Source organism: Hippoglossus hippoglossus, chromosome 5 (assembly GCF_009819705.1).
Source record: "Hippoglossus hippoglossus isolate fHipHip1 chromosome 5, fHipHip1.pri, whole genome shotgun sequence".
Classification (NCBI taxonomy): Eukaryota; Metazoa; Chordata; class Actinopteri; order Pleuronectiformes; family Pleuronectidae; genus Hippoglossus; species Hippoglossus hippoglossus.
The window spans coordinates 12,908,326-12,922,539 of record NC_047155.1 but is presented as its reverse complement, the minus strand read 5'-3'; the positions used below and the strand labels follow the sequence as shown (position 1 = coordinate 12,922,539).

The 14,214-nt window shown below is 37.5% G+C and overlaps 1 protein-coding gene across 1 annotated transcript in view; it reads right to left on the bottom strand.

Annotated features, from left to right (window-relative positions):
• Window positions 1-2,253: 2,253 nt before the first annotated feature.
• fkbp5 (FKBP prolyl isomerase 5) overlaps window positions 2,254-14,214 on the bottom strand; it is a 14,706-nt gene continuing 2,745 nt past the window's right edge. The window contains exons 2-11 of the mRNA XM_034586361.1: window positions 10,949-11,081; window positions 10,676-10,820; window positions 9,683-9,825; window positions 8,659-8,773; window positions 8,376-8,532; window positions 6,750-6,840; window positions 6,519-6,602; window positions 5,886-6,071; window positions 5,529-5,768; window positions 2,254-4,833 (exon numbers count right to left, since the gene is read on the bottom strand). Of these exons, the coding sequence (XP_034442252.1) occupies window positions 4,726-4,833; window positions 5,529-5,768; window positions 5,886-6,071; window positions 6,519-6,602; window positions 6,750-6,840; window positions 8,376-8,532; window positions 8,659-8,773; window positions 9,683-9,825; window positions 10,676-10,820; window positions 10,949-11,053 (1,374 nt within the window). The 5' untranslated portion in view covers window positions 11,054-11,081 and the 3' untranslated portion in view covers window positions 2,254-4,725. The remainder of the gene's footprint in view (window positions 4,834-5,528; window positions 5,769-5,885; window positions 6,072-6,518; window positions 6,603-6,749; window positions 6,841-8,375; window positions 8,533-8,658; window positions 8,774-9,682; window positions 9,826-10,675; window positions 10,821-10,948; window positions 11,082-14,214) is intronic.

Here is a 14,214-nt window from a genome sequence, read left to right as displayed (position 1 = left end):
GAGTGGCGTCGTGATGATGGAAGGAACCAAATGCAATAGAGAAACTCAGTGTTGGCGCCAACAGTCAGAACCACAGAGAGATTATATTTTTTAACAAGAGTTAAACAAAATTGTATTTTTACCTTAGTTTTAAGCTTGCTTAATTCTACTTTTTATACAGAATACTCATTTATGAATTTTACAAGTTAATGTTTGTATAATTTTTATAATATACAGCATGTCATTGTTGAAATATGTGCCAATAGTTCGTTGTGTCACACAAAGATGCTCTAATGTGACATGTTTCCCATTTAAGGATCAATCAATATAATTTTTGAATGAAGAGCGTCTTGATTAAAAAATATACCCCTTGCAGAAATGTTGTGAATTTCATTTTTAAAATTGATAAGGTCAACTTTATTTGATATCTTTATTTTTAACGTGAACAACCAGTTGTTGTTTTCATCATAAAAATCTTTGTGTGATTGACAACTTCATTGGATTGGTAGATAATTGGTCATTAATTATGGGATATAAGACGTATTAAACATTGTACTGTAAGTACAATAAGTACAATAAGTAGTATCCATGGATGAGGCAATAAGATATTGATGTAAGTATTACATGCTTCATTAACCTGGCAGATCATCATTATTGATTTATTTTCACCTATCTGATCAAACTGAATGGTAGCAACATGGTGATGATTTTAACAGACTCAAAAATATGATATAAAATACAAATTCAAATTGTAATTCAGGTCAAATAACATTAGCACATTTTCATTTTTTTTTACAATGAATTCAGTAATGAGAAGATAACAGTTTGTTGTTGCTTGGGAGAAAAGTTGTTTCATGATCATCTTTTTGTATCAAAATGGTAAAAAATAAAATGTTGACTAATATTTACAATAATTCTAGAATGAATGTTTTTTTGTGATTCAGACCCTTGAGCACAAAACATTAGGTCCTTAGATGCATCAACACATTTCAAAGGTCTAATTTTCTGGTCAAATACAATAGCACCTATCAGTTACACAGCCATGAAAACAATCTCACACAAGGTCCTTTTGATTTTCTTCCTCTGATATCATTCAGTAGTAGGCTTACTCTGACATCGACAGCCAGCCTGACTGATTACTGTGGAAAATACTTTGATAAATTGGAGAATTCCTTGTTTTCCATCGATGATGGTGAACTGTCGATTCGCAGAAGCAGCAAAGCAGCCACACAATGTGTCACCATAATGTCTCCACTGTACGTGACTTTTTGGATTACGTTTTCACGTCGATCCGTTTTTAAACCAGTGAATATCAGTTGGCAGTTCATTAGAAACACTAATTACGAAACATCCTCCACTTAAGGTTATAATATTTAGTTTTTATCTGAATTAGAGTTGTTGATTTAACTGTACAATCCTGTTGGAGGATGTATTTTGTGTGTTAGTGTAATTGTCAGTTATTATTATTAATTGTTAATTGTTAACAATCAACATCAGTATTCGCCTTAAACCACATATTGTTCGACCACTAATCAACTTAAAAGGTGATGTTATGTCACTGGTGTGTTCACACCTTGTTTCAGCTGCCCCCAAGTGGCCAATAGCATGTTATTGCAGGTTTTAAAAAAGTAATACACTTTTTTTTATTATTACATGTCATTTGGCGAACGCTTTTATCCAAAGCGACTTACAATTAATGCATTCAACATCTATGAGGGGCCATTTAGGGGTTCAGTATCTTGCCCAAGGACACTTCAGCATGCAGATGGGGAAGACTGAGGATTGAACCGCCGCCCGCCCCTCTGGTTGGAGGACGACCACTCTACCCCTCAGCCACAGCCGCCCCAAACTTCATGCATCTGCATCTTAGATTGGCTTGTACACATGACATGAGAGGATCAATGTGTTAAACCTGAATGAGAACACTGTCAATGTTTAAGATCTGCAAAGTCAAAAGTTGTATTCAAGTTGGAATATGTGTACCATTAAAATACAGTGATGAAAGAATACAACTTTAATTTATATTTGTTATAATACAAATGTATTTAGACCAATAGATGTGATATTTCAGGAAAGAGATGTAAAGTCAGGCAATTAAGAAAATGGCCATTATATATTGGATAGATGTTATAAAATGCAGTTCTGTTAGTCTACACGTCAACTCATACTCAATTTCTTTAAGATTTCAAATCTTTCTCTCAAAAACTCCATGTTTTTTCATATTTAACAATTTTTATGACAATATTGCTGTAATGGCAAAAGCAATGTCTGAAGATATTTTACTGTAAAATAGTGGCCTCTAACTTGAATAATAACATATTTCTTTAAATGCAACTCTTGCATTTATTTAATGCTTTCAAAGTGCAAAAAAATAAAAACTATATAAAGAAGACATGAACAAAGGTACCTTGTGTTTTTTTGTCTGAAAATATTTCTTTTGCATAAATGCTGGTTTAAAACAATGCTCACACTTTGCTGTACAGGGCAATGATCTTTTGAATACATTTAAAACATTTTATATGACAAACAGTAACACTTCACTTTCTAATAAAACCAAGCTCACATCAGTCAGGCTGCAGTTGAACCCGCTGCATTGCTTGTTGTTGTCAAAGCTCCCCAAAAATATTCCTGAAATTTACAAAGTGATGAAAGTAGCAGTAAGAGGCCTGTAAATCTATCTGCAGTCAGCAGAGGGGGATAAATAGTCTGTATAATCGCCTAAGGAAAAAAGTACTTCATGCTCATTTCCACTGTACAAAATGTTTGAATGTTCAGAGCCAGCAGTACTTGAAAACATTTAGCAACAAGCAGTTTAAAAACCTTGCTAGCATACAACAATATATATATTAAACACACACACATACACACGGTTGACATTTTACACAAAATATTTAAGACAGCTAAGGTTTTCATTCTGAACCAACCGATCATTATAAAACATCTTGAGATTATTGTCCGGATTTGATCCAGACATTTTCATGAAAGATAAGTGTTGGTTTTACAGTCACCAAAGTGCATCATTGTCCACTATCCACTGACATTCACACGTTTAAAAAATAAAATTAAAAAAAAACACAAAATAGATGCAGTGAAATCAAGAGACACCTTTTCTGGGACTGAGGCAAAAACAAAAAAGAACGGCACCGATGTGAAATTATGGAGTTGATCACATTACCAGAGTTGAAAGAAAATTGTGAAATTTGTGAAAGACTGAAAGAAAATCTGTGGTTCTGAAGTTTTTAAAGCTTAGTTGTGATTTGTGTGTCCGTCTCCCGCCTGCACGCACAGAGACAACACCGGGGGGTCTGTCCTGTCGAACACGACGGTGGGGTTGGGGCTGATTTTAGGATCAAATGCCTTCTCTTCGAGGTAAGATTGAATCAGATGATACATGTTCTGACAGTAAAGGTAAAGCAGCATGCGTTCACTTGTTTGATTAAAAGTGTGTATGCGCTGACAATCATTGCTGTGCTGTTAAGCGATAGATCAACGCATATATATATATATATATATATATATCGTTTGACAGTTGCGTTTTATATTTATTAAGGATTTTTAAGCTGCCTTCGGTTTAAAATGTAATCAGTCCATATAGATTATGTTTGTTTTTTTCTGTTATCATGCCCATAGACGTCTATCATCTGCTGTTTTTGCTGCCTTCTGTGTTTTAAAAAGACAAAATATAACAGTACAACAAATGAATAATGGCCCATCATGCATGTATTCATGAATAACTTATTTTAGTGCATGCACAACCATGGTCTAACTCAAGCCAGAAACAATGCCTCGTCCTTGCCCAAAAACAAACTGCTAAATTTGAATTGTATTTCTGTAAATAATCTTTCCAACAGTTCTTTTATAGGCATTAAAAAAATATTTAACCTTTATAGGTATTCGCTTACTAAACACAGTAAATATGTTTGTAGTTTGTGCTTTTTTCCGTTTCTCCTCTCTGCTTCTGCTGTTTGCTGATTGGAAACACGAGGAGGAACATTTCAGTTATTTCTCACGATACTGAAGGTTCGTGTGTGAAGGAGATTTTAATTTTGGTAAGTTCTTGATTTGTCTTTTTTCTGTATTTCCCATCATTAAATGATTTCAGGTTTGTTTGAATGTCTATACTCAATGTCGAAGCAAAACATTGATGATTATTTACTTTTCTTACGTCTTATAATTGATTGTGTTCTCCTCTAACACACCAATGATCTGTCGGGATGTTTTAACACCTTATATCCAAAGTACATAGTGCACATAAAAAACAAAAAATTGCAAAGTTTCAAGTCTGAATCCCAAACATCTTGTGACACATGCATGCAGCTGCCCAAGTAAAGGCTTAATACCAAATATAAGTCTGACAGTGCAGTTTTGGAATCAGAAACACACTGTGGAGGCACATCTCAGCTATACACAGCCTAAAGACAAGGGAAGTGGAACTCCTCTGTGTTTTTGGAGAAACTTTATATATTTTAACGGGGCTAGAAGAGCTCACCATCTTAAGTCACTGATTCTGCTGTACTAAATCCACAGGGATGAGCGTCCTGGCAGTAGCACGGTCCATGTGACAGGAGAGACGCTGTTTGGCTTGGAAATGTTCCTGCTTACACTCTTTTTTATATGCAGGAATGGTGACGCTGGATTTTGGGATAAAAAGGTTTGGATTAGAGGCTTTTATTTGACTTTGTCCTTGCCTCTGCTGCCTGGGCTTGGAAAGCAAAAGGAGGCTTGTCTTTTCCCCCCTTTCAAGTGTCACTGGTACGACGGGCAGTCCTGACTACTCCGCCGTCGTTTGATTCCCACTTCTCCGTTCATGCTGCTCCTCGTGCTCTCATTCCGCCTCCTCTTCGGTTTCCCAGTCTGTATGAAAGACAAGTGTTTCAGACAAATTCTGAAACATGTCCACACGTCCCGTGAAACTTCATGAGAATTCACTTAAACATTCAATCAATTAAAAAGCTAAAGTATGACCTCAGTCAAATCAATTTAAAAAACTGAAATATATCCATATGATTGGATGTTAATATCCATAAGTTGTTTTAGTGACATGTTGTGTCAACAAGTCTATCAATCACCACTAGAGGTCAGAAGTGTATCACTAAAGAAAGCCCAGTGATACACAGGAGGACAATGCAGTGCAACACTTTACTATCAAAACTAACTGAAAGATGAAAAAGCAATTATTAAACCAGCTGGGATAAAACAAAAAGGCAAATAAGACAACACAACAACAAATAAGAAAACACAATTGTTGTGTTGTTCTTATGTTTTTCTGTGATTTGCACTTCAGGACGACCATAATAAATGGTTCTACTCTAATAGGGATAAATAATTCTGGGGCCTTGGTAGAAAGTCATTAATTAAAAAAAATGATAAAACAGTATGAGAACTGTTTTGGTGAATAATAAAACTTCCTTAAAAGGCCACAAATAAGTGACTCTATCAGTCCTGTGTGCGTGACTTTGGTGTAATAGCAATAATTATTTCCAATAATTAAAGTGAAAAAAAGAAAAGAGAAAAACAAAAAAACATGTCAGAAAAGTGACTTTACAGACCTTGGCGTCCCGTTCAGCAAATTTCTGGAACATGTTAGCGTAGGTCTTCTTGTCCTGTTCGTGATGCTCCTTCATCTTGCTCTGACAGAGCGAAATCTGAGCACGAGCCGCTCGATTCAAGGGGTTGACTTGAAGCACTAGCTGAAAGTCTGCCAAAGCGAAGATGAACTCGTTGCGGTGGAGTCTTGCCTCCCCGCGACGATACAGAGCCTTCTCGTTGTGCTCTTCAATCTCAATCACCTTAAACACACAAAACAAGAGCACCCACAGGGATTGGTTATGAAAATGTGCAGAAGAACAGCAGCTACAAAGAGACACTTTCATTGTGGACAATCATTAGGCGCATGCTGCTCTCACCTTGTTGCAGTTCTCCACGACTTGGGAGAACTCCTTTATCCGCAGGAAACACAATGCTAGATTAAGGTAGGCCGTCATAATAACGTCTTGTATCTTCTTCTGCTGATCCATCCCTGTACCACACTCCATCTCCAGCCAGGAAACAATGCGCTGGTACTGGATGATGGCCTGGAAGATTCTCCCAGCCTGATAGAGGATGGTAATGGGATCTTAGAAAAAGTGTAAACAAGAAGAAAAATCCTTTGTCGTGGCACTCAGACCTCTGCCAAGGTCCAACAGGCCCCTCGTCAAACCACGTTTAAATTCAATAATTCCTGATTCTATTTGGATCCGCACAGAATTACCAAAAATCCTAAATATCAGTCCCCTTCATTTTCTCTAGGAAAATTGTGAAAAAATGCCCCATCTCAAATTATTAAAGAAGGTGATAAAAAATTCCTGGATTTTCCCCTTTGTCCAGATTCCTGCCCAAATGAAATATTATTTTCCTTGGCCCATAAGCCCCGCTTCAACCAAGATTCAATCAAATGTGTTTTGTAGTTTTTACATAATCCAGCGAACAGAGAGACAAACAGCAACAACAACACAACTTCCCCCGGCAGAGCTTTTAAATGATCCATGTGGGAAACATACCTTAAAATACTGATTCCCTTTATGCTTCACTCCACCAGCCAAATCCAGCTTTTCAATCAAATCCATTTCCCAGGATTCTTTAGCCTTTTGGAAACAAAGTGAGAATCACACAAAGTGAGTAAACACAGTTGTTTGTCTAAGGCAGATTTATCCAAAATAACACACATGTTGAATAAAATATAGGATATATAATATATTACTCAAACCATGAAAATTAGAAAGAGAGCTCACACTTTGAAACTCTTTGAGGGAAACTTCGTAAACAAGGTCTTTGTCTGGTCCAATTTTGCACTCTGATTTACCTTCGCTTCCAAATCCATACCTGTAAAAGCACGAGAACATTTAGAAACACAGAAGCATTGTTTTCTTAAAACTTCACATCGACATGTCCAACAGTCAAACGGGATTCAAAGATTGAATCCGCTGTCAACAGTCAACTGGAACCCTCGCACATTTTAATGGAGAGATTCTTGGAAAGAGGTTCATCACACAAGAGAACAGTTGCTTTTAACACACACACACACACACACACACACACACACACACACACACACACACACACACACACACACACACACACACACACACACACACACACACACACACACACACACACACACACACACACACACACACACACACACACTTCTAAATATATCCATCATGAATCTGTACCATATGGGTTTTAATATAGAGCAGAGCTGGTATGTACTTATTAACAGGTGCAACTAAAGAGGCCATATTCAAGGCATTAGAAAAAAAAAAAATTTTCATTGATAGTGTGAAATAAAGAAGATACATTTGAGTGAGAGTGAGTCAGTTTTTCGAAATAAAGGTTAAACTGCTGTCAGAACTTGCATTGGAAGAAGTATTTCCCATTGAGATGAATGGAGATTTGTTTAAGCTGGAGAAGCATTATGGTTTTTCCTCGTCGTTAGTGTGTCTTTATTTTCCTCTGTCAGATTTGTCTCTGTGTACATTGACTACGTGCTGGCATGAACATGAGGCATGGTTTGCAACTGCTCTGATGTTCCTGGTACTTATCACCAGTGCTTTGTATTGTTTGGCCCGAGGGCATGAAGGGGAGGTTTGTTGTGGGTGGGGTTAAGGGAATAATGATGTGGTTTTGACACTTTTTTGTGTCTTGTTATAGTTTCTTACAAATTCTAATCCCTCCCTTTGTTATTTCAGTTAAATGTTTTTTTAATAAGAGAAAAAATAAGATGAGGTCTGGGAAAACCACCCCAGATTTGTTTAACGTGTTTGTGTTTCTCCAAGAGCTTAGATCATTCACGACTACCAAATGTCTATCCCTTCATTGCTCAATATTAATAATATAACAATGTAATACTTAACAATATATATTGAGTAAAAATCACACAGGATGTTTCTATTCGTTTTAAGTTATTTCGCTCTTGATAATTTAAGTACAGACATTCTCCAGAGTTTTTCCTTAAACATATGAAGAATACAGCAGGCGGCGGTCGGAGTTAAACGTTTTCACAACAACAGGAAAATATCCGGAGCGTTCAGACAAGTTGTGGCGTCTGGGTAGAGAATGCGGGAGGCTGTGGAAAACACAGTGTTTTTCTTTACAACACATCCACATCGGCGTCCGCCCTTATCGCCAAAAGCTCGCGGATTTCATCATATTTTCAGGTCGTCTGCTTCCTCTACGTGTACGGCCCCTCTTTTTCATACTGACATGTTTGTATTCTTCCGGTTTCATGTTAGCAACGCCATCGATACGCCTACTCGCTCAGAAATCTTCCTACTGTAACTGGCTCACATAAGTGCCATGAGAGAGCAAAAGAAGTGAGAAGGATCACATGTCAAGATTCCTTTTAATTGACTCACTTTGGTTGTAGGTAAAGTACACAGCACTCTCCTCTCTGCATCTTGTCCATGGCTCGGTCGACTCCCAGAGGAATGCCTTTATCTTCAGCCTCACCGACAACAAAGGTGACGTCCCTGCAGTCAAACAGTCGACCACCACAGCTCCCCTCCACGTGCACTGTGGGACACGCGGCGCAAATTACGACACAGTTTCACTTCTGACGCAACCGTTAAGCTTGCTGGTGTTGTTTGGTAAAACTGGCACAAAATCAACATCTGTCCTCGAAGCAAAGAAGGCTGTTACCTTTTACAGTTGCTCCGTCATTGGGATTTGTGTATCCCTCCCCTTTGACCTTTATTCTTCTAATGATGCCGCCGTCATCTGTGAGCTTCTCTCCTTCGAACTTGAGCAGCTCCATCTGTTTTTGTTGTAAGAAGTTATTAAATCATTATTCTACACAAGACTGAAAAACAAACAAGTAGGAGTCATCACACACGATACAAAAATAAATAATGATTAATGAAGATACGATATGGATAAACCAGGCACTCTTGTATATGCTATCCTTTATATCTCTCATAGGGCAAAACAAACATAATGTAGTAGTCAGGTTAGATAATCAGATCCCTCTCACCTATCTAACCACTAAACATCAATTGTATCCCTTTTATTTCCCCTTAAGTGGCTTAAGAAAACATCTTATTCCACTCTGGCAGTTCGCCATCAGCCTACAAGTATAACTACTGCAACATATTGCAAGCTAAGCTATATGTTATTTACACTGGGAAACATATTCAAAACCAAGACTGTGTTGATTATCACTGCAGCATTCAATTAAAAATATTCTTCTTTGAAGACATGTATAGTGATTATTTATCTGTTTATACATTTGTCTCCAATTATAAAGTTATAAAATAATCCCTTCCTAAAAACTTTAACAACTGCATTAGAATGCATGTAAACTGTTTCTCAGAATGTATCTATATACTGCTTAAAAATGCTAAATAAGAGTAGTTATTGTTACCCAACATTCAATACCTCTGTTAAAAATAACTCATGAACCTGCACAGGACATGATAAATGATCACACTCAACACTGAGCACCTGCTTATAGAAGCTGTTGATACAATATATAATAGTATATTTTTATGACTAAGATTTCCCAAGGGGTTTAACTTGTGGAGCAGAAGCAGATTGTTCATCAAGAGGACGGAGAAAACCAGAATTGAACTCCAAACCAACTGTTAAGACTGACAAACACAAAACTCTTTCTGGCACACAGCCCTAAATCTCTGGCACAAAATGTCAGCTGTCATGGCACACCTACCTCGAACACTATGAGGGAGTTGGGAGGGATTTTGTTGGGACTTCCAGAAGATCCATAAGCGTATTCTGGTTTACACAGTAACATGCACACCTCTCCTTCCTGCATGGACAGCACACTGATGTCCCACGCCTTTAGGACTTGTCCTGGGAGTTCATAAATTAAAAAGAAAAACAAGTACAATAAGAACAATAACTGGTAACTCAGTCAACAAAGGGGTCCCTTGACTCCTCAACAACACACCGGCCAAGTTTGTAATTTGAATGTATGAATATTCGTCGAGGAAAGAGAGAGAAATACAGAAATGTATTTAAAGGATAGTCAAACATTTCGAGAAATGTTCTTTCTGGTGGCAAGTTAAGATTCTGTTAAAAAGCTGAAGCCAACAGCCAGGTAGCTTAGCTTAGCATAAAGTATGGAAACAAGATGAAGGGGCTTGTGTCCATAACTTTCCAAAAAACAAAGATGTAACATAAATGCCTTAAACATCAAAGTATACTACACCACAACTTGGTGTTTTAACTTTGACTGAGACTTTTTGTACAGATTAAACAAATAATATTTAAACCTGCAGCGAGGAGCCTTTTTCAGTTCATTATTTAGGTTGTGAATATATAGTATAATAATTCTATATCCTACTCAAAATACTGTACAAATGCCAACCTGCAACAGCATCAGAAACTTTTATTGGATGCATCATAGGTTTTTATGCCATATGCTATATACTCCTAGTTGCTGTAGCCTACTCTGTGTCCATTGCTCCCCTCTTTATGTCTGGCAAACATGCTATTTGACATAAAACACATTGAAACTGGAGATCCACAGACACCACAACTCATTTGAAAAGGGCTTAAAAGTACCAGATGTTCGTTTTTACTCAACAATCATGAGAGTGGGGTCAATTCTTAAAATAAGGATGTTTCCAAAATATCCAGCTATTCCCTTAAGAGGCAACATTAGAACATCATCAGGTTTGACAGTCATGCATGAAGTCACCTTTTCCCAAATTGAAGCAAAAAGGTTCTTTACGATCTCGACTGCAGTCAAACTTCTTCCCTGTGAGCAGCTTTCCAGTGTAGTGTACAGTCACTCTGTCTCCAATCATCGGTTGGTTTCCATCTAATCCTGGACGCTTCACAACCTGCGAAACAAGACGAAATTCCAGCATTTTCACAGAGAAAATAAAAGAAATAGGAGCCAGCAACAACAAACACAAAAGAATCATGCATGTCATGTGTAGGGACGTAAAAATATAAAAGGGTTAAATACCTTGATGACTCCTTGGTCTTTGTTGGGTGTTATATCAATGCCCTTCGCCGCAAATATGGCTGTGGCTGACTGGGCATCCATAGGTAAATCCTGATCAGTGGTCATTTCTGCACTAGGGCGTTACACGGTAACACTGCAACAAAAAATGTGAACACACATCTATGTGTCAGTGACAAGAGCACTATTAATACCACATCATGATGACTCAGGTTTTCCTTGTAGAACAAACTTAAAACAACGAAAACAAGAATGACAAGCAATGCATCACCTGCCACGGTCCAATAGTCATCTGAAATTCAACCAAGCAGCATTAAATTGCACAAACTCAAATATCAGTTATCTTAAATTTCATTGAGATCCATGAATAAGAAAAAAGAAAATCCTGGATTCAATCCCTGATCCGAATCTGCACCAAGATTTCATGGGTTCTTCCTGAAGCATTTCCACATCCTTCCACCGAGTTTCATGGTAATCCGTCCTTTACAACAGCTGGCCGTAATTTATGTGTAATCTTGTTCACAAACAGACAGGGGTGAAAACATAACCTCCTTGGAAGAGGTAATAATACATGAAATAAATGTAACTAGTGGAGCTGAGCCGGAAAAACCTGATCAATATGGAAAATGCATCAATACAAGATTTGCATATCTGCCCAGGGAATGTGACTTTTTCTTCACATTATATAACCCGTTGCTATTTAAGGACACATGCTCTAAATTCTTGTATTGAACTGAAGGTACATTGACTGTTTTATTCTGCTAGAGCCACATTAACGTAGACTTCATTTGTACTTTGGAGTGTGGTTGTGACATCGCCCGACTGTATCACACCTCCACAGATGAAGTAATTACATAACTGTAGATCTAAGTTAAAGGCTACAGATGCTTACTTGTCGTTTTTTTTCTTTCTAACGTGCTTCATTCTTGGAGGAACAGTGTGTTCAAGATTATTACTTTATGGACCTGTTATAAATGACATCTTGTTATTTAATAGAGCAAACTAAGACAGAATCTCATATCAATATCTTAACAGCATTTTAACATGTGTTAAAGCAGCGTATAGATGGGACGGTTTGGGCTCGACCGCGCTCACACTGTGCTTATGAAGCTGCGCCATCACAAAAAGATCCTCTTCGTCTCTCTCAGTGTTTGTGAAGAAGACGATGAAAACATTTGATCACGACCCTTCAACTCAGCGGTGATATAATGGCTTAATATCATGCTTCATGACGTCTGGTGATGACGTGTGGATATGTTGTCATCTCTGGCTCTGTCAGCCTGTGTTACTGAATACTAATAGAGGGGTTTTTTGATGGTATTACGGCCTTCACATCCATAACTAATGATCCTTTCTTACAGTTTTCTTCTTTCCGTGACAGACTGTCATCCACAAATAAGTATAAAATCACCTCATTAATATCGAAGCATTCAGTCAAAAGTGATTTCATATTGTATTTTCTCGCACTTTCCCAATTTCTTGCCAACAAATTAACTCTCGTGTATAAAAAAATAAAGACACAAACTGATTCATTCCTTTTCTATTTCCATTTCTATGTCTTCAAAACAATGTCATAATAAGACAAAGAAAGAAAGACATTATTTGGGCAGGGATTTGAAACCATATTTTGACATTTGAGAGTTTCAATACACATACTCAGGTTAAATATACCCGACAGGTGAACAGACTGAAGGGTAAATTGTTCATTTTAGTGCCCTTCATTCTATCAAGTATCACAGATACATCGACTAATATGATGTTCTTACATGCATTGATATGAAAAGTGAATTAACAATACATGATGCTGAAAAAGATGATTTATAAAAACAGGTGTTGTCACATAGATTGTCCAGCAGAGCCTGCTCCGAGTCCATTGTTAATAATACTCCCAGGACCACTGTCTGCACCACATGCAGCAGAGTACGCGTCAAAGCTAATGGTGGGGTGGCGTCTTCTTGTGTGTGTGTGTGTGTGTGTGTGTGTGTGTGTGTGTGTGTGTGTGTGTGTGTGTGTGTGTGTGTGTGTGTGTGTGTGTGTGTGTGTGTGTGTGTACGGTGCAGTACAGTGTATGTATTTTTTACAACATAACATCAGTATTGTCATTGGCCCGAGAAAAAGCCATCATCAGTCAGGCTCTATTTAACGCTCTTTGAAATGTCTTGCTTTGAGAAATTTAAAACCTCTTTTTTATTTAGTGCAACAAAAGAAACCAAAACTCTAATGTTAAATGTTAATTAAAATAATGAACTATCACAACGAAGAACAGGTAAAAAGTATTATGAAGCTGACCATTCATTAAAGACAGAAAGACAGTGATTGTTATATAGTGGTAGCTATAGTATTGCTGATACATCCCTGATGTCGTTTTCCTATCATTTTTAATACCTTAATTATAAAAGTACATATGTTGTTGTTTTTTTAAAACCTAAAGTCTTTGCAAGAGCTCTGCCTGAATTAGAAAAAAAAAAACCCTCTACATTTAGAGTCAAATTTTGATCAAGGATTTACTGATGAAAGAACATAAACAAGTTTACAATCTAACCAAACATTCAATGGCAGCTCTTGCTCCATGACAGTTGTATTACTCCATACTGACAGACAGATGCTGCTTGCCGTCTCACACATCCATGTGTCACCTGCAGCTTTGCCAGAGCAGTGAAACAGTTATGACCTGTTGGTGCTACAGCTGCTAAACCGTACCTCTCTACATTGCAGCAGCGATATGTGTCGACACACATTTCTGCTGTCTCTGTAAACGTGGCTGCAGGCGCTATCAAGTCTGCCCTGGCAGAATAATCTCATCCGCAGACAATCAAAAGGTTTGCTGCGTTAAGCAATTGGCACATGCTATTTGGTGATTATTAATGTGCGTAACAGCTGAGACGTTAGCACTTGCTCACATGGCATCAGATCACAGCTGTTCTGGAAGCGTGTCAGGATGTTGCTAATGTTAGGCCGAGGTTATGAAGTAACATGAAGTCAAATCTATCACTTACGATGAGATATAGGTGGGTTAGAAACAAGTGTTTTGTGCTTCACTTCATTAGATTCAAAGGTTTCAAGCCCAAAATAAACCAACCCTCATTTTCAAATTATATCCAGGAACAAAACAGTGAATGATATGCCACAATGCAAAGATTTTGATCACACTTTAATCCCAGCCACCTCCCCTGGACATAATGTTACATTAAGCCTAAGTAGAGAAGAGTAAGAATACTTTCTCTGTTGCATTGATCTCTTATAAATGTTTTAAATCATATTTACATTTG